The 22,455-nt window shown below is 37.4% G+C and overlaps 1 protein-coding gene across 3 annotated transcripts in view; it reads right to left on the bottom strand.

Annotated features, from left to right (window-relative positions):
* RGS17 (regulator of G protein signaling 17) overlaps window positions 1-22,455 on the bottom strand; it is a 71,972-nt gene that overhangs the window by 4,796 nt on the left and 44,721 nt on the right. For 2 of the 3 annotated variants that reach the window (XM_048935447.1, XM_048935446.1), the window contains exons 3-4: window positions 4,946-5,035; window positions 1,330-1,564 (exon numbers count right to left, since the gene is read on the bottom strand). In XM_048935447.1, the coding sequence (XP_048791404.1) occupies window positions 1,330-1,564; window positions 4,946-5,035 (325 nt within the window). The remainder of the gene's footprint in view (window positions 1-1,329; window positions 1,565-4,945; window positions 5,036-22,455) is intronic. The other variant, XM_048935448.1, reaches the window with a different exon arrangement.

The following is a 22,455-nucleotide window of genomic DNA, read 5'->3' as shown; positions in this document are numbered from 1 at the left end:
TATTTGTTTAGCATATCCTGCCTCAGTGATTTCATCACTGAACAAGGCTGAATATTTCAGCTCCTATGCCAAAGTTTCATCTGGAATAGGATGCTGGAATGACTGAGAACTTTAAAGCTCCCATTCTGATCTAAAGCATTGCAAACTGTTCTCATTTGCCTCATATGGTTTCCAGTAGGGGCAGGAGCAGTTGGGTTGATGACATCCTTGCGTGTACAGGGAATGAAGTTTGTGAGCAGTTTTCTTAAATCCTAAGTCCAAAAAGAGTTTTTTAGTCTTAGCTGCTGGTTCCTATTGGCTTTGGAAGACAACAGGGCATATAGTAAATACGTGTATACTAGATACACATATATACTGTCAGAAATACAGTAGCTTGCTGTACTCACAGTTATCTCACTTCAAAGTTAAAACATACACTATTTCACAGAGAATGTAAGGGAGTTTTAAATGGCTGTGGGTTTCCTTCAGAAGGATGAAATTGCAAATTATTACTAAAAACAGTACAAAGGTAAAATGTAGCAAGCAAGGTCCACAAGTAAGCATAAATTAACACACACAGAAACAAAGAAGAGTTGCTAAACGTGACATAGCCTAAGAAACTCTTCTACAATGCCTGCATATTTATTTATCTGTCTTTTGTATATCTATATATTTGTCTGTTCCAAACTGTGATTTGATGCTTTTACTCCACTCCATTTGAAAATCATTTCAGTTGGAGGACTGAAGAAAACTTTATAATTTCCTGGATATTATCACACTTTTCATTAGAGGAAATCTGTGATCACAATTCTTAGACTATTTGATTGTATCTAGGAATAACCAAAGCAAATTTTGCTTCTTTCCCCAGACAGCTGTTGCACCAGATAAATCTGTTATTATTCTGACTTAAATCCCCCTGTGTTGTACAGGACACTAATTGTGAATCTATTCCATGATTTAAATACCATGTTAAATATTATTTTATTTGTCATATGTTGCTGAATATTTTGGCGTCATTTCTCCAGAAATCCATTTTCATGATGTACTTCGTGTCTTTGGCAGGCAAGCTGCATTACTAAAGAAGCTTTCCTGTTTCTCACCCTTCTGTTTCTGGAATTTCCCTTTCATTCCTTTTGTACAGAGAGCTTTGAGGAGTTGTGGCCAGTGATTCTAAACAGCTCGGTCCTTATGTCAGCACATGTTCCATCCCTCTCTTTCTCATTTAATCTCCTATACTGAGAATTGCTCTCATCTGACAGATCAGGCAGACTTTTCAACCCTTTCTGGCAATCCAGATTTAGCATGTCTGCTCTGGAATAGGAGAAGCCAATCAAACATTTACGGCTTTACCTCTTTTGGTGAAAGTATAGAAATGTAATCTTCATATATAAGTCTTGCTTTTTCTTCAATAACTTTCTTGTTCTGTTCCTTCTTTAGATCTTCACATGCAAGCCAGAAAAGCAGGTTCTCTTCACTATACTCTGTTCGAAGAAACTCTCTAAAAAGGTTCCTCCCAGCTGGTGTTTTCATCATCTTGTCAAAATTCTGAGCCCAAGACAAAATTTCATCTGCAGTAGGGTTTTGGCTGCAAAAGCAAAATATCATTACAAATATGTTTCTATTTTTGTAACAGTGTTTTCATACATTTGTCCAAAATTTATCCTTTCTGCTGCACTTCAGTCCAAAGTGAAAACCAGAATCAACAAGGCTTCAGCAGTGACAGGAGAAATTTGTTCACTCTTCACTTGCTCATTCATTATCTCAATAGCCCACTAAATGTGTTTAATATTAAGAGACATGCACTTGGCTTTCTGCAAGTTTTCTACTTGTGTTCACCATCAGACTAAAGAAAAATCCAGTGACAGAAGTGAATTCCTGCCCTGCAGTTAAAGGAGATGTGAATTCAGACAGCTGACAGTAGGTTCTCTGTCCTGCCAGGCTTGAGGGACACCTCATGTCTCTGCCTGCTTCTGATAAGATTTGGCCAATCTCTGCCTGCCACACAATTTGGTTCAGCAAAGACGGGAAAAACAAAAGGTTCTTGGCAGTCAGGAGCATACTAATGAAGGCCAACAAAATAGTAATTCAGAGAGCTTTTAAATTAGCATATTTCTCTGTGCTTGTACCTAAGGGTTGCTAAGCTTCTCTCTGGTGCTATTGACCTGAATGATGATTTACTGGCACAAGATGTGATGGATGTTTCTGGCAAAACTGGAGAGAGAAGAAATGGGAAAAAATCCTTATTCCCATTTTCTGAAGGAGGCTATTTACAGCTCATAACAGCGGATGCACAGGATGAGTGAATGAACAGAAGACCAGTCTTTGCCACCAATCCATAAGGTACAAATGAAAAGTCTGAGAAGGTCATACTCAAGTTACTTAACAACAGCTAAGCATGGTTTCACACTTAACTCTGAGTGCTCATCCTCCCCTTCCTGATAGAATACAACACAAGAATTTTACAGTCTGCTGTTAACACTGTCTTTGTAATCATGTTGCACAATAAGTGACATTTGTCCATATAATTTTAAGTTCATTTTTCAACTGATAGTCTGCACGCAAGACAGAGTGGATGTCAGGAAGCTATTTATGACACTTTTTTGGCAGACTAAAAGATCTAATAAATGAGAAAGGATTTAACATTTAAACTAAACATCAAAACAAAAAAGTATAAACATGCAGATTTTATGGTGAAAAGTCCTCTCTCTGAGGAAAGTGAAATGAACCTGCTGGAAAGGGTGGAGCTGGCAAGCAATCCATGTTGCCTAGTTATCAGTTTGGAAAATATCTTTACTGCAGTTGGATGAATATAAAAATATACGAAAAAATACAGAATAAGGCCATTTTGTTCGAGTTTCATCAATTAAGATGTAAAACATCTGTAAGGTATATCATTTCATTATAAACTGATTTCCCGTTCCCCCTCCAAAATGCCAGTTTCCTGAGGAGATTTGTGAATAACAGCCCTGTGGTATACAACTAGATTAGCTTAAAAAGAGAATCATGCAGAATCTCCAATTTGATAAACTAAGTCTCATTTATGTCTAAATAGCTTATCTTGATCTTGGGAAATAGGAGAAAACTCCTTTGTTGAAGTCTTAAATTAGTTAGACATGAAAGGCAGCCTAAACAATGCACCAGGGCAGTGCCTAAATGTTCCTTGTTCCTAGGTACATGAAAGAAGAGGTTAGCACTGAGATAGGATATTTAAACCTATGGATATTCTCTCACCTGCTGCTCAGGTATAGCCATGACACACAGAACAGGCCTGATGTGTCCTGAGAGCAGCGCCAGTCAGTTACAACTGGAGTACATCATATAAAATGGGACCCTGAGGACAGGACAAGGTCCATTCTGCAGTCCTTGCACCCTTCTGCTCACACCTCCATTTTTTGCAACAAAAACTGGCAGTTTCTGCAGAACCTACTAGCTTAAGAGCTGGTATAGACAAAATAAGGTATAAACACATCTCTTTACCCCCAAAGCCTTTGAAGTGGATCTGTGAGCAGCTGCACTGCTGAGATTATACTTGGCCCTTGTTTGAATTTTACCTAATAAGTTCATATAAGTTTCACTAGCAGTAGATGGGACTATTTAGTCTATTGCCATAGACTAAATTCAGCTGGCCTATGTTATGATCTAGAGTTGCTGGTTTCTCCAGTACCTTAAGTTATGCAAGATGCAGTTTTATAACATGGTCGAGGTGAATTAAATAATTTAGGATTAATTTTTACCTAAACGATCTCTTTACCTGCTACCTCCACCTCTTTCTTTTGAGCTGAATCAGCTCAGATAAGTATCAGCTGGGGTACAGTTAGTGGTGGGCAGGCAGAAGAGGAGGGAGCAGAAGGACAGCACAGAAAGCGAATCTCTGAAGGCAGGGAGCTGTTAATTCACAGCTTTGAATTAACCACGACTTCTTCATGTGAAGCCACACCCCTGCACTCTTAATATTCCACTGACAGACCATTCAGTCTTCCTTTCTTCTGCCTAACACCAACAATGATGTTGATAAACTCCCCAGAATTCAAGATCTGGACCATTAGTGAGCTCTTTCACTAAGCTTTGTACTTCCTTTGCATAGCAAAGCTACAAAGCTGCAGCGTTAAAATCTGCGAAACATTTAATCCCAGCAGGGAATGTCATGAAGTAAACAGATTCATCATGATGGAGTGCTTCTGTAAATTCTTTGCAGGTGACCTGAATTCCAGGGTGCTCAACTGCACTAAAGTTCAGCATAAAACAACTGGAGGATATAAACAATTAAGACATTCTCATATAAAGAAAAAAAAAATCTGTCAAGTCAGTTCGCTACATGTTCTCTGTCAGTAAGGGGAGAAGTCTATAGTGCTTTTGTATTTTGTGGAAGTTTTTTAATTTATCCTTTCAAAACATGAAAAACAATTGCGGTACTGAGATATTTTGTTTGTGTTGCTTTTAAATTCAATCATATCCTCCTGAATTAAGTTTTAATTTACTTTTTATGGGATTAAAGAACTTAAAGCCACAAGTTCAGCTTTTTTCCCAACACAACAAATATTTGCACAACCTTCAAACAGAAACAGAAGCTCAGACTTTCAGAATATGTACGCCTGTCTCTCAAGATGTGTGTTTCCTTAGACAATTCATGTAAAACCATAAACCAAGCTGATGTACAAAAATTAAGCATGTTAAAAATTCTGACTGTAAAATACACTTTTGCCCAAGTTATTTTTCCTTCTTGACTGGGTAAGTAGAAGAAAACGATTCCTCAAACAGCAGAGGCCCATGGATCAATTTAACTGTCTTCACGCATCTTCTGTTTCTCTCCATTGCTTTGTACTCATGAAACAGTCAGTAAGGCACTGTTAGCATTACATGATAATGTAAAAAGATTTTGAATCATTTTAGAAGTCTAAAAAAAACAGGCAAATTAGTTACAGGTAAATTAAAAAAAAATTAACTGAACAAAGTTTCAGCAACTTACCATTCTTCAATAACTTGGATGCTTTCCATTTTGGTTGTATGTGTTGGCCTTCCTGCATTGTCTCCTCTATCTTCATTCCTAACAGTGAGGCTGCAATGTAGTACAACACTTTATTTTGTCTAGAGAATGTTAGTTTAAAACAACGACTACAATACTGCAAACTTTCAAAAGCTATAAACATATTTCATGTGTAATTTTTCACTCTTACCCCTAAAATTTATACCCAACTTTTGGAGAGAAATTTTTCGACAACAATTTTTTCCTGTAATAATGGTGGATATTAATTAACATGTGTTATTAGAATGTATGATTTTTTTTTAAACTGACAGTTTATCCACTGAAAGTTGGACAAAAAGTCAGAGATCATGTTTGGAGTGAGTTTACTTAGTAAATCGTGAATAATGTTAGTAACAATAAGGATAAGGGGGATAAGAATATCTGAACTGATGAGATATTGCTATTCCACCCGTTCTTTATGAAGTCCTTTTTTGTCTCTTGGATATGGAGTCAGTAGATGGCTTGGATACAGAACTTAACATGTGGCATTTCCTTACAATTTCATCTAATTCAAATTTCTTTTTCATTCCAAAATATAAAAGTTTCCGTCCTTTCAAATGAAAGGCTTCTGTTGCCCTCATGTTATTAGAAGCAAATCTTACAAGAAGAGAGACTTCCTTAATATGAGGTGTTTCTTGTTTTGTTGTTGCCGACTTTGAGCTGGTAATTTGCATCACTTTTCTATGAATGCTCTCTATGTGTATTCTATACCATGGTACTGACAGAGAAAAAATACAGTCCCTAATGATTACTGAAATAATGTGCATTTTGAATAACTTACGTATTCATATAGGAACCGTGGTTCCAATAATAAAGCTTAAGAAGTGGAAAGTAGTAAGAAGGTAACTTCCCTTAACTGGGTATTCCCCAGGTGTTCAATTGAGAGAAAACAAGCAGCCAAGCAAAAAAAATCCTCCCTCTCATACCCAAGGATGCTCTAATTTTTAATATCTAGGTTCTATCATACAGTGATGCTCTCAATCATTCTAAGCAGAGATATGCAAAAGTATGCTGATACTGTAAAGCTTTCCCTCCTGCATTAATCAGAGTAATTTGTACTCAGTTCTAAAAAATCCCAACTTTGGGACATTTTTAGTACAAATGACTTTTCTTCTATTACCTTTGCATTTCTGAGTTTTATCAATATGTTTTCAAGCATCTGGCAGAGTTAATGGGTGATCTCAACTACTTTTTGAAAATTGCCAGTTTAAGCTCCCAGGTAAAGCAGAGCACATATTAAGACTTAAACATTACAAAGATGTAAACTTCTAAATAAAGCTGTTTGATGCTTGCTGTTCCTCCACTTACCTGCCAAGACCTTAGTTCAGGCCTTTGGTCCTGCTTCCCCTGTTACAGCGTAGGAATGCAGCTCCAGTGCTGCTAAGGTTTTAGGATGTCATCAACCGCTGCAGGAGAAACAACACATCCTGAACTCTGGGATTGGCAGGTAAAAAGCTCTTCGATCTCCTCTGACCTGATGTTTGTCTGTCTATAAAGGGAGCACCCATGGAAAGCGATGGGAGTTCCATATATAGAAGGAGAGTAAAAGGAGCCATTTACTTTCTGTCTTGTAATCTTTAAGTCCAGACATGTAACTGCTTAGGGTTCACTTTGTGTCTCGGTGGAGCACAAAGTAGGGCTGAGAGAGAAGCAGAGAAGTCACAAAGCTGCTCTCCCTCCCTCCTTTGCAGTCTCCAGTAGAGCCTCATTTGTGTTTTCTGCTGGGTTGGAAGAACTGTCAGTCCTTTAGTCCCTGGAAAAGAGAGACAGTGGAAGGAAGCAGGAAACAGCTTGTGTTCTTTGGGAATGTAACAGGGTGTTTACTCGAGTCTTAGAAGTGGCTGCCTGTTTTCTTTCTCCTATCACATAAACAGCAGCTAAACTGCGCTGAGACGATTGTTGCTACTGCACAGTAGACTTATCTCAAGGTTTGGATGCAGAGTCTTACTGGAAGTAGAATGTGACTCATGTGAGAGCAGTAAATCTACCCTCCTAATTTAATTTGATGTCTGGGGTCAGATGCTGATTGTTGTGCTCATGCAGAATCTCTGCAAAAAACTGGAAAACCAATATGGGTGGATGAAAGGGGAAGACAAGTAGTGAGTGGCAAACAAGAAAGAAAAATAGATAAATAGACAGGAAATCCACGTTGACCTCATTGTACTTTTTATCACAGGAGTAATGGAACAGTCTCGTGCATCTGGATTGTCTGTAGGGTTACATGTTGGTAAAAAGTTCAGATAGTGGGTCCAGAATGCATAATACAGTTTTCTGGTAAGTGGATCTGATTCCTTTATCTCAGCATTTACACTGAAGGCCAAAGGTTGGTTAGACAGTGCTGTGAAACAGGGAAGACTCTAAAGAGGTGTTATATTTGGTTGGAGCAATTTTTCAGATTCAGGTATTGTAGTTAAAACTGTGCTAAATTTATAACACACCACGGACTAAATTCTGAGTTATGTTTCCAGTGACAACCACTAGTCCTGTATTTTAATTCCTATTTATCTACATCTGTCAAGACTGGAGTTCCATCGGATACATTTCTTTTGATATGTTTTTCCTGTGAAAGAAACCATCATTTTAACTCAGTAGTACATTCAATTCAGACATGTTCTGTTTCCACTCAAGGAACTGGTTTGTGTTTGCTTAGAAAAAAAAATTAAATATTTACACATTTTTGACTGTAAAGCTAACTTGAAAGCAGCCCTTAAATAATACTAATCACAGTAACACACTGCTACCTTTCACATCAAAATGACAACATGGCATTGTTATTTGCTAAGTTGCTATCTTCAGTTGAAAATAGCCCATCTGCTCACATTCCCCTGTGGAATTCAAGCAGTCCTCAGTGGGAAAGGCACTCTGCATATCCTTCACACACAGTTCCATCATGGAAGCTAGCTGACTATAGCAGAAGAATTACGCTGTCTAGCATAGCAACTAAATATTAAAAGTAACAGGATAGAGATTAAAAAATGATCTTGGATATTTAAGGATTTAAGAAGAGGAAATAGTTGATTTATCTTATAAAAAAAGTAGTCAAATAAAAGGGAGGTGTTTTAGTTATTTTAACACATCTGTTTTAAAATAACTTACATGGTGTCTGTTATTATTTATAGTACATCCAACAGATATCTTTAGAATTTAGAGACCTAAAATGTCCATGATAAAACTAAAACAAAACTAATGAGGCCTTAAAAAGTAAAAATTTGAGATGTCTAAAGGAAGAGAATAAGTAGAAACCACAAGCAATGGTTTGTTTTCTGTTCCTTTGGAAGGTGTCTTTTACCCAATTTTATGCTTGTTTTATTGCTCTGGAGAGTGTGGTAAGAAGTATTTCAGCAAGCCCAGGTGACCTGATCTTTATGTAGCTTTCAAATATATCTTGGGTTCCTGACTTTTATAAAAAGCAGTAGATGTTTTAACTTCTGCAGATGTATCATTATGAGTAATTTCTGTTTGAAGTCAGTGCCTTTGTATTGTGCTACTTTAGAAACTTTGTAAGTAAAAATGTTTTTGAACAGAGACAGTTTGAAGAAGTATACAAATTGAAAACATAACCACATATAAGGTTAAACTATTGGGATTATTCACCTGTTCATATTCATGTTCAGCAATTGAACAGTTGTTCTGTTGAATAATTATTTCACTAAATCATGAGCCCATTGATGTATGGTAAGTAATAAAAGCCAAGCTAAAAGCAAAGATCTCATTACCTGTCCTCAAGGCATTTCCATCCATGGGTAGAACATTAAAAGTTGCCTAGCTTCCCTGCTGCTGCACTTACCTCTACTGTCAATAGGAAACTAAGAATTATTTAGATGCTGGACCTCATCTTCCATTTACTGTGTATCTAGTATATTAATAATTCTTCATTGCTTCCCAAAGCTCAGTGTGGCACACATTAGTGCCTATATCTAGTGAATCAGTGAAATTGCTGTTATGGCAAGAAAACTTCCATAGTGACAGATGCTAAGACTGATATTAGATGTGTATGGCTACCAACAGTTACTATTTACTCATTATATGCATCATATGCAGTATATTATCACAACATTTTTGCAACAAACTAATGAACCAAAACTTTTCTGGCACTGAAAACACTGTCACGATGAAAGCCCATACCCTTAGTAGCCTTTACTGTGCTGCCATGAAGACATGCAGTAGAAATCAAACTGGGATGTTGTGGTAGGCTATTGAGTTGCTATTCAAGAGATCTTTGTTCAATTCCTAGTTGTTTGTTGAAGTTTTTAGTTTATTCTTTTGCTGAATTTTTTAGCTTCATCTCCAGATCTTTGATTCCTTTACTTCTATTATAAGCATCTGACATAAAATATGTTATATGAACAGAAACATATTTTTCCTATTTTTAATTTAGATGGAGAAGAAGTTCAGACTGGTATCTCCTGTCATTTTTGGTTGTGCATCACCTTGATCAGACTTTCTACAACACTTTGGTTCAATACTTTGGTCACTGAAAAATCAGCTGTTTGCACAGCTCTGTTCATGTGCTGGAGCATAGGAAGTCCTGCACAAATGTGTGCAAGAACTTCTTTATGGTGAGGGTGACGGAGCACTGGAACAGGCTGCCCAGGGCGGTTGTGGAGTCTCCTTCTCTGAAGATATTCATCTTGCCTGGATGCCTACCTGTGCGACCTGATGTAGGGAACCTGCTTTGGCAGGGGGTTGCACTCGATGATCTCTGGAGGTCCCTTCCAACTCCTACAATTCTGTGATTCTGTGTGATTCTGTGCTGCAGCATGATCCAGTGGAAGTCAGAGGTAGATGTTGCCCTGTGATGCTGTGTAGCACTAAAGCAGACAACTATACTGGCACTCTTTAATTTCTTTATGAAACAGAATTTTTTCTTTCTGACACCTTGTTTTTCTAGTAGATGGAAACTGAAGCCTGAAGGCATTGAAGGCATGGCTGTGCTTATGACCAGAGTGTGAATTTGCTATATTGTATACATTAATAATGATGAGAAATAACAGCAATACCTTCATGATCCATTTGTAAAGAACAATACAGCTATGTCAATCTCAAAATTACTTAGGCAGAGTCTAGTCAGTAATGCTATCTTCTATCTCACATCTAATGTTGTAAAAATAGGCATCCATCAAATAGAAATTTTACCTGAGCAATATCATCCAAAGATAACTTTTTTTTTTAATTGCTAGCTGAGTGAAGGATACTTCCAAGGGTTCATTTTTGTTACAATAAATGAATAAGAAAAAAACTTCAACTAGAGTACTGTTTTTTATGAAGAAGTGAAGTCTTGCAGTAGATATTTTCATAGGCTCAGGTTACATTATATCTTGTGTGCTACTGGCTGTAATAGAGAGAAAGGGGATGCATCAGGCTTCAAAACCACATATTGCAGATTCTTATGAGAAGATCATCTCACTCACTGTGACATTTACCCCTTTTCATTGAACATCTCCAGGGACAGTAACTTCACCAATTGCCTGCTCAGCCTGTTCCAATACTTCACTGATTTTTCTGAAAAGAATTTTTTCCTAATATCCAACTTTGTCAATAAGAATAGAAAGACAGACTAAATCACTTAGATTGATGTAATTTTAATATATGCAAATCTTATAAGTGCAGAGCAAGCTTCACCAAATTAGTAGTGTTAAAGTCTGGCTTTTGTGGTGGTCTAGAGCAGAGATCCTGGTGACAAGGTCAGCGTAAGTTATGAATATTTAGCTCACTGAAAGATGTGAACCAGTAAAAACTGCAAATTTGGTATTTCAATATATTTTCATTGGTTGCCTGTGAGAATCTTTGAAGGGGAAATAGCAGTCAAGAGCTTTGGGAATCACTTACTTAAGGTGATCAGAATCTGACCTTATCTGATTCAACAGAACATCATCATCTTCGTTGCAAAGGTGAAACAGATTAAAAAATAAAATAAAATAATGCATTTGTCGTACAGTTTTTGTCCATTCTAATTCTTTAGTAAGATTAACAGATCTTCACTGAATTCAGTGAAGAAATACAGGATATAAAATTTTGTTGAAAACATGTTAGAATCCTAGTGTAAAAATAGCTACATCCCTCTTGAAGGCAGTGAACTGTCTCATGTTTAAAACTAAATGATGGAGAGTATATTTAGTAGACTGTCATAGGAAGGATGCCTGCTGGGGAAAAGCCAATAATTACCATAAGGCTATAAGGCTATAATCAGCCTACTTGGAAGCGTCCACTGAAACTAGAATGTCATTTCAAAAGGTCCAGGTACCTGTGGTGCTAAGTTTCCTAAGTGCCAGAGTAACATTTGCGCTACGTGAAAAAATGGTGCAAGAGACATTTATAATCCAAATTGTTTCTACAAGAAAAAAAAAAAAAAAGGAAACAAACCTGGAGTCCACCTTGGACTCAGCTAAAAAATGTATTAAAGAAATGTCTGCAAGGTTTACTTCATGTAAGAAAAAAAATGCAAACATTCTGTTTTGGCCTCTTCTGTTTTTAAATAAAGCAAGTATTTGCAAGTTTAGCATCCTGGAGATTTTATGTTGCAGCTAAAAATCCTCCAGTATTTTAAAGCTTCAGAAGGTGGAAAGAATGTGTACTCATAAACCTTCCAGCTCACGTGGTCAGCTTTTTCTGTGATCACATCACTCTGACCTGCAACCATAAAAGCCACAATGATAACTAGATGATAACTGGCTTCTGATTTTTTTTTTTTTCTCCTAGATCACAAAAGGTAAAATAAAAATGAGACAGATAATAAAAACAGACACTTTGTTTCTTCCAATGGCTGGGACACATTCAATTTCTCCCTTTCCAGTTTTCCTTGGTGGTATTATTTCTTTTCAATTCAGTTTTCTGCACTGTAATGTGGTGTACTTCAGAATTTTCCCCTTTTCCCATCTCTTTTTTTGAAGAGCACAGAGCTGAGAAACAATGTGTAACAGACAGTTGAGCACTTACATGTGCTGTGAATGTCCTTTCAACTGAAAAGCTGAGTGCTCAAGATCCAGTAATTGTAAATGCAGGCAGTCTTGTGGCTCCCATATGAATCTTTCTGCATACTGTAAATCCTGTAGGCCAATGGGGAGCGTAAGGTGGAAATTTCCTGCTCTGATTTTTGCTAATGAGTACAGAAGTTATTTCACAGACCTTTCTGCTGTGATGTGGTAGAGAAAGCAGATGACTGCAACCAAGTTTGTGTTGGATACAAATTTGACAGTCAAAGACACTTAGAGTTCTGAATTCAATTTTAAACACCAGAACGGTGTTTAATTCAATTTTAAACACCACAGAACGGTGTTTCTGAAAAAATTTCAGACTCCTCAAATTTTGTGATTTGTTCGATGCTTTTAAAATCAATGCTCTGATTATGCAGTAAAACAACCTATAGTTTTGGTTTCATTCATTGTTAGTAACTGTTATTTTAACTGTTTGTATTTATTTCCAGGTAATGAGATCCAAGATATATTTAAATGAAATATTGTGCTTAGCTTTATTAAATAGCTTAACTTTAAAAAACTCAAAAAGTTACATTCTGTCATAGCAGATGTTCTCCCCAGTAAGATTTCTGATTATAAGTTATTTTCTAGTAAGAAAACAATTAACCAGAAAATCCAGAAGGTACAACTCTTAACTTCAAAATACTTCAGATTTATTAGTTTATTATCTCTCCTGCAAATACTTTTTCACCTTTCATTCAGAATCATGTTTATGCTAAGCAATGTGGAGAGAAGCTTGAAGAGCAATATCTTAAAGCATCAAAATTCCGAAACACAACAAAACCTAATTTTTTTCTGATCTTTTTTTCCTTTTTAATACTGTTACTTACCTGAACTAGATGAGTGGCACTGATGGTATGTATAGCTGTGAAATGTGGAGACAGGAGTAAACAGATGTGGTCAAAAAATCCTGTGCCTACACACTCTAGTATGTTGTTCTGTTTGTTGCAGTGTTTCTAACACCTACACTGCAGCAGTAATGAAGATGTGATAAGGAATTGCTGACAATTCTTCTGTACTTGTTCCATACTGCTGCATTTGCACTTTGGACTTTTCTGTGTGAAGAGCTAGCTTCTAGTCCTATGAGAAATGTGAGAGTTTAAAAAAACACTTTAAAAACATGGCAGATTAAGGCAGCTCGGGGGGTCTTACCTTTCTTCATTGTGAAAATCTGAACTAAGGTCTGCAGATTATTTTGTTCATAGGATGATGATAAAATTAATCCTACTGTAATTCAGAACCATTGACTTCCTCCTGATAAATAAGAAACTTCTCTGTTTATCTGAGATTGTACGTTTCTGACATGCTTCGAATGTGGGGGAGAGCAGGCTGAATTGCTATTTGCTTTTCAAAAGCAGTGGCTCCTTAATATTGTGCTGGATTCAGGGTAATTGGTCAAAGTCATTACAGATGTGACTACAAACCATAATAGAAAAATGAGATCAGAGAAAATTAATGTTTAAACTATCTGGATCATCTCACTGTATTAGACTCTGATCAGTTAAGGCATTTAGCTCTGTTCGGATATTCTTATTTGTGTTGTACTACTCCTCAGCCCAAGTAAAAGCAGAATTAAACCCAAGTGATCTAGTGCTTAAGAGTATAATAATCTCTTTGTTAATGAGAAGTCTTGGACAAGATTTTTGAGTTTATGTAAAATCATTATATAAAGTTATTAAATTGCATCCCACATGCCTCTGTGAAAGTAAATTATCCTTACTGAAATATGAATGCTAAGCTAAAGTAAGTCACAGGGGCTCAGTAAAGCATAAAGAAGGTTTTAACAAATCTGCAGTGTTCTACTCTACTCTCTAACATATTTAACGATTTTAAATGGAACAGATCTATAATACAGTAATCTCTTCTCTTCTTAAGGGACAGCTGGACTAACAGACTCTTTTCAATGCCATGAGCTATATCATCCTGCTGTATTTTCCATAAAAGTTGAACTCTGTAAATTTGGCAGACAAGCTTTCAAATTTGTCCAAATTCTGCATTTTCCTTTTGAACCCAAAGAAGAATTTGAAAGCAAGGCCTTGTAGAATCAATAATTCAAGTGTTGATGTATCTTCCATCACAGACAGATATCTGCAATTTGATCACTGATGCAATTTTTCAACTGACTTTCCTCTTTTAGAAAATGTGAAGAAGCAGCTTAGCAGTGGAGAAATGAACCTTAGCAGAAGGGACATTCTCCTGAGATACCCACATATATATATATATATATATATATATATGTATATATATATATCCACAACAACAAATGTTTTGCAAACATTCAAAATCTGGGATTAGTTTTTGCCCACTCAAGCCAAAATCAAAATATCACAGACTGGCTGAGGCTGGCTGGGACATGACCCAACCCCTGCTCAAGAAGGGACACCCAGAGCAGGGTGACCGGGGCCATGTCCAGGCAGAGTTTGGAGATCTCCAAGGAGGAGAAAGCACAGCTTCTCTAGCCAGCATGTCCCAGTGCTCCACCGTCTGCACAGTAAGGAAGTGTTTCCTGGTGTTTGGCTGGAATTTCCTGTATTCCAGTTTGTTCCCATTGCCTCTTCTGCTTGCATGGATACCACTGAAAAGATCCTGTCTCCGTCTTTTTTGTACCCTCCCTTTAGGTCTTTGTGCACAGCCCCTACTCCCTCAGCTTTCCCTCGGAGAAAAGATGCTCCAGTCCTATAATCATTTCAGTGGTCCTTCACTGGACTCTCTCCAGCAGCTCTATGTCTCTCTTGCACTGGGAAGCCAAGAACTGAGCACTGCACTCCAAGCATGACCACCAGTGCCAAAAACATCACATTTATTAGAATTGCATTTACAGAAAGACTGCAACTGAAAATATACTTAGTGGCTATGTAAAAAAATGTAACAATATTTACATTTTGGAATGTCTTATTTTTTCTGGATGGAAGAGGGAAATGTTCTCAAGGCCAGTGAGAGTAAATGAAGGCTAAAGGGCATGTGAAAGTAGACTTGTCCTTTTAATGGACAGCCTTTCAGAAAGCCAAGGCTTGCTGAACTTGCTTTTCTCCTCTCTCCTTGTGTGACTGATTTAATCTACCTGGCTACAGACACTGCAGCTCAGCAGGCATCCAAAAGCAGATGGAATCTACCAGCGTGCACTGTACTTGAACTCCGGAAATAAAGGACAGTATCTCCCTCAAACTTAGACTTTCACTGTTACTGTCAAGAGAGGAAAGAACTGGTCACTTAGAGCAGTCTGACTTTCCTAAACTTGCTATTTTTTTCTCAGAAGTATTTTGTTCTTCTGAAAATCTGTAAGAAAAATATGCTATGTTAGATTCCACTGCAAGGAGGCTAGATTACTTTTTCATAATGATAGCCACACCAGAAGGTATTACATCTTTTGGAAATTTTGAGTCTCATCTAGGTTAATTCTTTTTATTTTTTTTTTTTTTTTTTTTGTCTCACTTACAGAATGTATTTTCTGTATAGGTAGGAAATACTTTGCTATAATATGAATAAGTTATCTTGCCACTGATTCGTAATGGAATTACTCTGGTTTGTTTTGTTACGGTAGGGCTAGTTTCAGCTTTAGGCTGAATTCAACATCAGCTTGTATTTTTCTTGTCAGGTCACCCAACAGATCACTAGCTTGGCTGTCAGTTTCTTTCCTTCCTTCTGAATAAGATTACCATTCACATTCTGTCCTGTACAATAGATATATCCAATTACTAGTGAATCTACATTATCTGTACTCTTGGCTACAGCTATTTTGCAAGCAATTCCTTCATATATTTACGAAAATTAAAAGTGACAGTTGCCTAGTGTTTGAAGAAATAGAAATTACATATATTATTTGAAAATGTAACTGGATGAATAAAAGACCTCCAATCCTATAGCAAGCAAGCCTAATTGTCTCAGTTTATTGAGATAAATGGACCTATGGAGTCTTGATTTCCACAGCAGTTTTGATTGTTCTTAAAGAAATGAGAATAGCAGAAACAGTCAAGAATTGAAGATTTAGTGTTCATTTTCAAATGGGAGAAGATACATGGGAGCATTCATACTAAATTCATACCTTTTAAAAGGTGTTGCGAAGTTCCTCATTTAAAGAGGGCTTTACATGTTCGGAAAGCATAATTCCTACCATGATGTTTATGAACACTTTATCAGATGAAATTAACTTGGGCCAAGTAAGATAGAGATCTTCCATTTAACATCCTAGCATGGGCATTAACAGATGGTTTTCAAATGTTGTTAGACAAGGCCACGAGCTGTAAAGCACTTTCAACATGGATATCAAAAGGAATTGAAGATATCTATGAAGACTCCAAAGCACATGCTCAGCACTTGCTGGTATCAGGCCGTAAATCAGCTCCTTCAGCAAAATTGGAGTTGCCATCTAGACCAATATGCATGGTATATGCGTGGTATGGAGCTATCGTGAATGACTAGAGAAGATTCTCATCTTGCCTTTCTGCCTCCCATAATGAATATCTGACCCACTTTCTACTGAGAGGATCTCCATCATGTAAGTGTTATCTGCTAGGGGTGCAACCTTATTTCCATAATACATTCTCTCATTTTTTCCCTTAAAAGCACTAGGCATTTATTCCTGTTTTAACTGACATTTTAAACCGATTTGGAATGATACATGGTTAAAAAATAAGCCTTCAGAAGATGGAAGTTTTGCTACTAACAGATTTAAGTAGCCTATTTTTTTCCTCTTTCAGCTTGAAACTGCAGACTGCATTTATTCTTCCTGGGCTGGGAAAGTTTTCTGGCCCTGAAGCTCACTGGCACCCCTTGTCTCTAGTCCATAAAGCCTATACCCAAAACAGGGTTGGTTTCTGCACCTGTGACAGGTGGCTGAAACTGTGCCAAAACTTCACCAGGGAGTTAACAACTTTTAACAGTTTAACAGTACCATATGATTGCCTGGATTCCTACTAGATGCTGGCCTCCTTTAGTTTGCTAACACAGATGCAGCCAGTGTTTTTAATTTAAGTAAGATTTTGTTGTTGTTGTTCTGCATTTAAATATTCAAGTCCCTCTTACACTGCATGATGATAGAAGTTCTGAGAATTTGCAAGGTCACTTTTGATCCTTTAAAATGACACCGTCTATGAACATGCCTCAGTTGAGCTCAGATTTTGATGTCAGACCCATTTTGATCCACATCTTCATTTCTGTTTTCCATAGACTCCTAAGTTAATGCCTTCTTGAGTAAATACATTATTGTCCAGTTTTCAAGAAAGGGAAAAACAAGAGCGAGAATGAAAGGAAAGAAGACTGATCCCCATCTGGGGAGATGTCAAAAGCTCCAAACTCCTAACAGCTGAAAATCATTCAAACTGTAGCACAAACTGGACTCAAGCATCCTCAGCACTCTTGTCTTTATTATGGGTTGTTTTTTCTTTTCTTATTTTTCTTTTTCTTTTTTTCTTTCTTTTTTTTTTTTTTTTTTTTTCCCCACAGCAACAGTCAAGCTATGTATTAGTGACAGAAAATCTGTCCTGACATTATGAATCCTCCTTCAGCTCACAATCTGCAGACATTATCAGGGTGAACAGCATTTGGGCTCAGGCAGGTGGGAAATGGGTATGAGTGGCAAGGGAGAGCCAAGATGCTGATGTTCTGAAGCTATCCATCTCTGAAAGAGCCTCAAAGGACTCATCAAATTGCTGTAGCCCACTGATGGTGATTCAGCCACTGCCTCCTCTCCCCCTATTCTCCTCATAGCAGGTGTCCCTGAATACACCCTGCACTCTGTGCCAGGACAAAATCAAGATCATTTTCTAAAGTTAACTAGATTTAGTCTGCGTTCTCCTTCTAAGGAGCTACTGTCAGCATCTTATGTATGGCTGAATTAAAATGAGCCTTGTGTAATCCCAAATCCCTTCTGAGCATGTATTTATTCTTCAGTTAGGAAGATTGTGGTTCTGATTTTTTTTTTCTTGCATTCCAATTTTCTTTGCAGAATTATTTTCATGAAATAGGACTATTTATATGCAGTTAGACTCTGCTTTTTGAATAATCTTAGCAGTATTATACATGAAAATATATGCATTTGGTTTGTGAAGTTGGAGAAATTTATTAAAAAGTTACTAATATATTATGGTTATGTTCTACTCCTTCTCTAACCCGCTTGTGTTAGCACAGACGGGTAAAATGCTACTAAATACTTGAGCCTCTATTTCTCAATATGAAATAAACTTCACAGTTTAAAATATTAAGAATCTAATCCTGACACTGTGGTGCTTGTTGAAGAGAGCCCAGTACTGGTTTTGATGTTAATGAGAATTCTATCACTGGCTTGAGAGCCATGATAAGCTACAGCTCTGTTCCTCAGATTAGACTTCTATTTTGTAATGGTGAGGAACATAATACCTTTGAAAATAGAAACTCTTATCACATGGAGTTAGACTCAGTTATGATGGTAAAGGTTTTTTCAAACCAGGGTTCCTGACTGAAAACTAATTTAGAATAATTTTTATGTGCTGAACTTCAGTGTGATGCCTTACATATCTTTATGCTTCCGCTATGATTTTATAGTAGACCAGCAGCATCTTAGTGACTATCCCTTTGCAAACATTTGCCAAAATACATGCAGTGTGTAGCTTAATGCTTTATCCTATAGAAGTTCTTGACTCAGATTTACTTTATGTGTCTCATCACGGCAATGATTCTGCACCTCTGTAGCAAGTGACCTATGAGACTTCTTTTTGCTGTGAGCCACTGACTGGTCCAGAGCTGCACAAGGCATTCTGCAGTGGTCTTTGGAGGTAGATGTCAGGGGACTGAGAAGAACACACAGAAAGACAAAAGACAATGGATGGTATTGAAAAATAGGGATTTCTAGACTACTTTTTGACTAGGGGAGATAAGACAAACTTGGGCATTTTAGAACAGGGCTCCAAAGTGACAGAGGCAGGTTCTCATGAGATTTTACTGCTGAATTTTTAACCTCCTTTAGATGATTTTACATTCAATTCTACTTTGTAAATTTTATTTCTGCTGTCTTTTTTGTTTGCTGCTGGTCTTTTGATTTCTTGCAGAGGAATGTTACTCTCTAGAAGTGGATGCAGGAAAAAAATGTATTGGAGAAATTTGCTGCCGTTAGCATACCTGAAAACCCCTCTGTCATATGTCTGCACTTTGTGGCATTATTGATGTAGAAGAAAAACGCTCCCCTCTTTCAAACAGTATCATTTCGCATCCGCTTCACAGAGTTGCAGGAAGGGCCCTGTCTCAATTATAAAGAAGAGAGAGCCTATTAAATATCATACTCTTTAGGAATACAGGATTCTCCTCCCTGATGTTTTAGCTCTAGAGATCATCTCTTTCTTTTGCTTTAAAGAGAAAAGAAATGCTTTACTTACTAACATAGTCTACAAAAGTATGAAAAGAACACTTGACAAGCTATTTATTTTTAGAGTGTCTTCTGCTTGTTTTTCCAAATGCTAAGAATTTAGATTTCTTATTTTAAAGTAGCTGAGGGATCACTGAGAGGCTCATTTCTGAGCACTACGCATTTAAGTCTTTGCCCCAAGCTCACCCCGTGGTGCATTCCTGCGACAAAAGAAATGTCTGCAGGGCAGCTTTCTCTCATGGCCTTGCTACTCAGGATCAGTGGACTTAAAGACAAGGTGATTTAAAACCAGTTTTCTAAAATATTGTTTTATACTGTGTGTGACAGGTTATGTAATGGATTTTTTCCAGCGTTAAATTCTACCTGTCAGGAAACCTAGTGCTTTTATCCTCAGGAAGCACCAGTGCTGCCCACTGCAATGTGATAACCTGGGGCAAAGCAAGCTAGGCTGTCCATAGAGGCGCAAGGCACAAGTTCCCAAGCAAGTTAAGCCCACTATCCCTCAAGATAAATTATACTCCATGAGAGAAGGGGAATGTTTTCATTTTTTACCTCTGCAACCACAAATTATAAAAACTGAAGGAAGTCCTGGAATATCTGAAAGAATAAAAACACTTAGAGTGAAACATTTTTTTTCTGTTAAATACTTTAAAAGGTGACACCTGTTTCAGCAAAATAGAGTGCAGTAATCTACACTCTCATGTTCTGCAGCGTACACTAATTCCCAGTGCACCTTTACACATTTGCTTTTCTCAGCTCTGATGTTTTGGAAAAAAAAAAAAGAAAATAGAATGCAGAGAGTAGAGTACATCTGTTTGAGATATGTTAGCCTATGCATTCAGGGAGGAAAAGAAGAATTTAAAAATTAGATACATTAAAAAAAAAAGAAAAAAAAAAGAAAAAAATGTTCTTCAAAATGAGTGCTTTTTGCTTCAAAGATTTTTTTTTTTTTCCTTGCTAAAAGCTTAAACAAAACCCCGAAGCCTTGGTGTACCAGCCCGTCACGTCCCTCCCACCCCCTCCAGTTTGCTCCTAGCATAAAACTGCTGCAGACAGAAGCAGAATATGGATTTTGTTTTCCACATCTTTCAGAACATGTGGGTATAATTTAATGCATTACCGGGAGTTTTTGTTGCTGTTGTTGTTTGCTTTTATTTCCTTCCCCTCCAGTCTTTCTACCATAGTTGAACAAAATGAAGCAGCAACAACTATAACCCCAAGGATTACCTTGTATAGAGTCATGCAAAGCTTAGACTTAATTTTTCAATAGCAAACTAAATGCTGAACATGCTGGAAATCTATTATTCATCTCAAAGTACTAGAGGTGTGAAGGATTTTATTCATTTATTCATTTATTTTATTTTACTTAGAGTACCATTCATGCTATCTATTAGTTGGAAGGAAGAAAACATTGAACCCCACAGAGAAAAAAATATATTAATATAATTTAAAATAAGTCCTTAAAACTGTATCTGCCACCTTGCATTCATGGCATAAGTGACAAATATCTTTTTGTAGTTCTAAGTCAACTACTAAACCCATGCAAGGAAAATGTTCCCTTTAATAAAGAAAAATGTTTCTGTAGCAAAGCCTTCAGGAAGAAGTTTCAGATCTAACCCACAGAAGTTATGGGCAAGTTTTAAGAGCTAGAAGGGGAAGGTTTCTAGCCAACAGTAACTCCTGTTTTCTTCCAAGCTGGCAAATACCCTATCTTCTTTGAGATCTCGTGTGTGGGAAACCAGTTACAAAAGGGTCACAAGAAGTCAAATGGCAGCCATAACTTTTCTGCGGGCACAACTCAGAGACTGTTAGGCATATGAGCACCTCTTCCACAAGAGCCCTCAGCAACTGCTTTAATGGCTCCTTTTAAGGAAAAGACTTTGCAGCTCAGACCTTTGAAACAAGCTACAGAACCAGGTATGGTTGTGTGATAAGCTTCACTTATTCCAAGGAAGCTTTTTGATGTTCCCAGGCTCCTGCATTGAAAAAGTCTCTTGCAGGGCAGATGCTGGACATCTCCTGAACCTTCCTGCGTGTGGTGAAAGAAGAGAGAGATTACCAGGCATTAGAGTGTTTCAAAGCTTTGAAATTCATCGAGCACCTTATGAAACGAAGAGGACAAACAGCTGTATTTCCTTGTCTAGGTGAGAAACAAAAGAGGGAGCAAAATAAAAATACACAATGTCCCCATTTTAGTGCCTTGAGTTTCTGAGAACTGGCAAATCACTAAAGAGGGTGAAATAATGGGCTTCCACCCTTCATTCAGTGGGCTGAGCTCAAAGCAGTCCATAGCACTAAATACCAAATCCATAGCACTAAATACTAATAGTTTAGCTCTCTGGAGACAGTGCAGTTGAGGAAATTATACAGTCCTTCTAGGAGAGCTATGGCAAATTTTGCCACTCTTAAACTACCTAAATCAATTATGCCTAGTGAAGAAATCTTTTCTTCTTTATGGGAATGGTGTTTTGTAGGGTTTAAGACACAGGGTGAGATTTGTACTAAAATTCTCGATGCTTTAATGAGGCAGCCTTTCTGAAGCGAACACCTAAAGTCTACATCTCATCAACAGAGAGAAATGCGTTACAGGAGGACCTCCAGAGGGAATTGATTGCCTCAATTGATTGGATAACCTTTACTTGTTGATGACTTTATAAACACTGTACTATCTCCATTAAGGATGTACCTTAGCTACTGACACTAAGGTACCAGCTCAAAGCTTAATCTAGTTGAGCAACATTCTGACCATGCCTATAACAATTAAATGCCATCTTAAAGAGTCTGCTTATCTCCATCTGGCCAATGTAAGCAAACCTTAATGATCAGACCTGCTCTATAAATGGAGCAACTTATTCTACTGACAATTATCTGTGACAATGGATTTACTAGGTCTATCTAAGATGGAGCTGGTTATCTTCAAAGTATCTGGTATGTTGCTGTGTTCAGGATTTGTGGACAGAACCGTGTTGAAAACACACAAAAATTTTAGTTGTTGTTGAACAGTGCTTACACTAGCAAGGTCAAGGTCTTCTCTGTTTCTTGAACTGTCACACCAGCAAGTAAGCTGTGGGTGCACAATAAGTTGGGAGGAGATCCAGCCATGACAGCTGACCCCAAATGACCAAAATGGTATCGCATTACAT

This window comes from Lagopus muta, chromosome 2 (genome assembly GCF_023343835.1).
Source record: "Lagopus muta isolate bLagMut1 chromosome 2, bLagMut1 primary, whole genome shotgun sequence".
Taxonomy (NCBI): domain Eukaryota; kingdom Metazoa; phylum Chordata; class Aves; order Galliformes; family Phasianidae; genus Lagopus; species Lagopus muta.
Note: the sequence above shows the minus strand (reverse complement) of the source record. Positions and strands in the feature narration are given on the sequence as shown.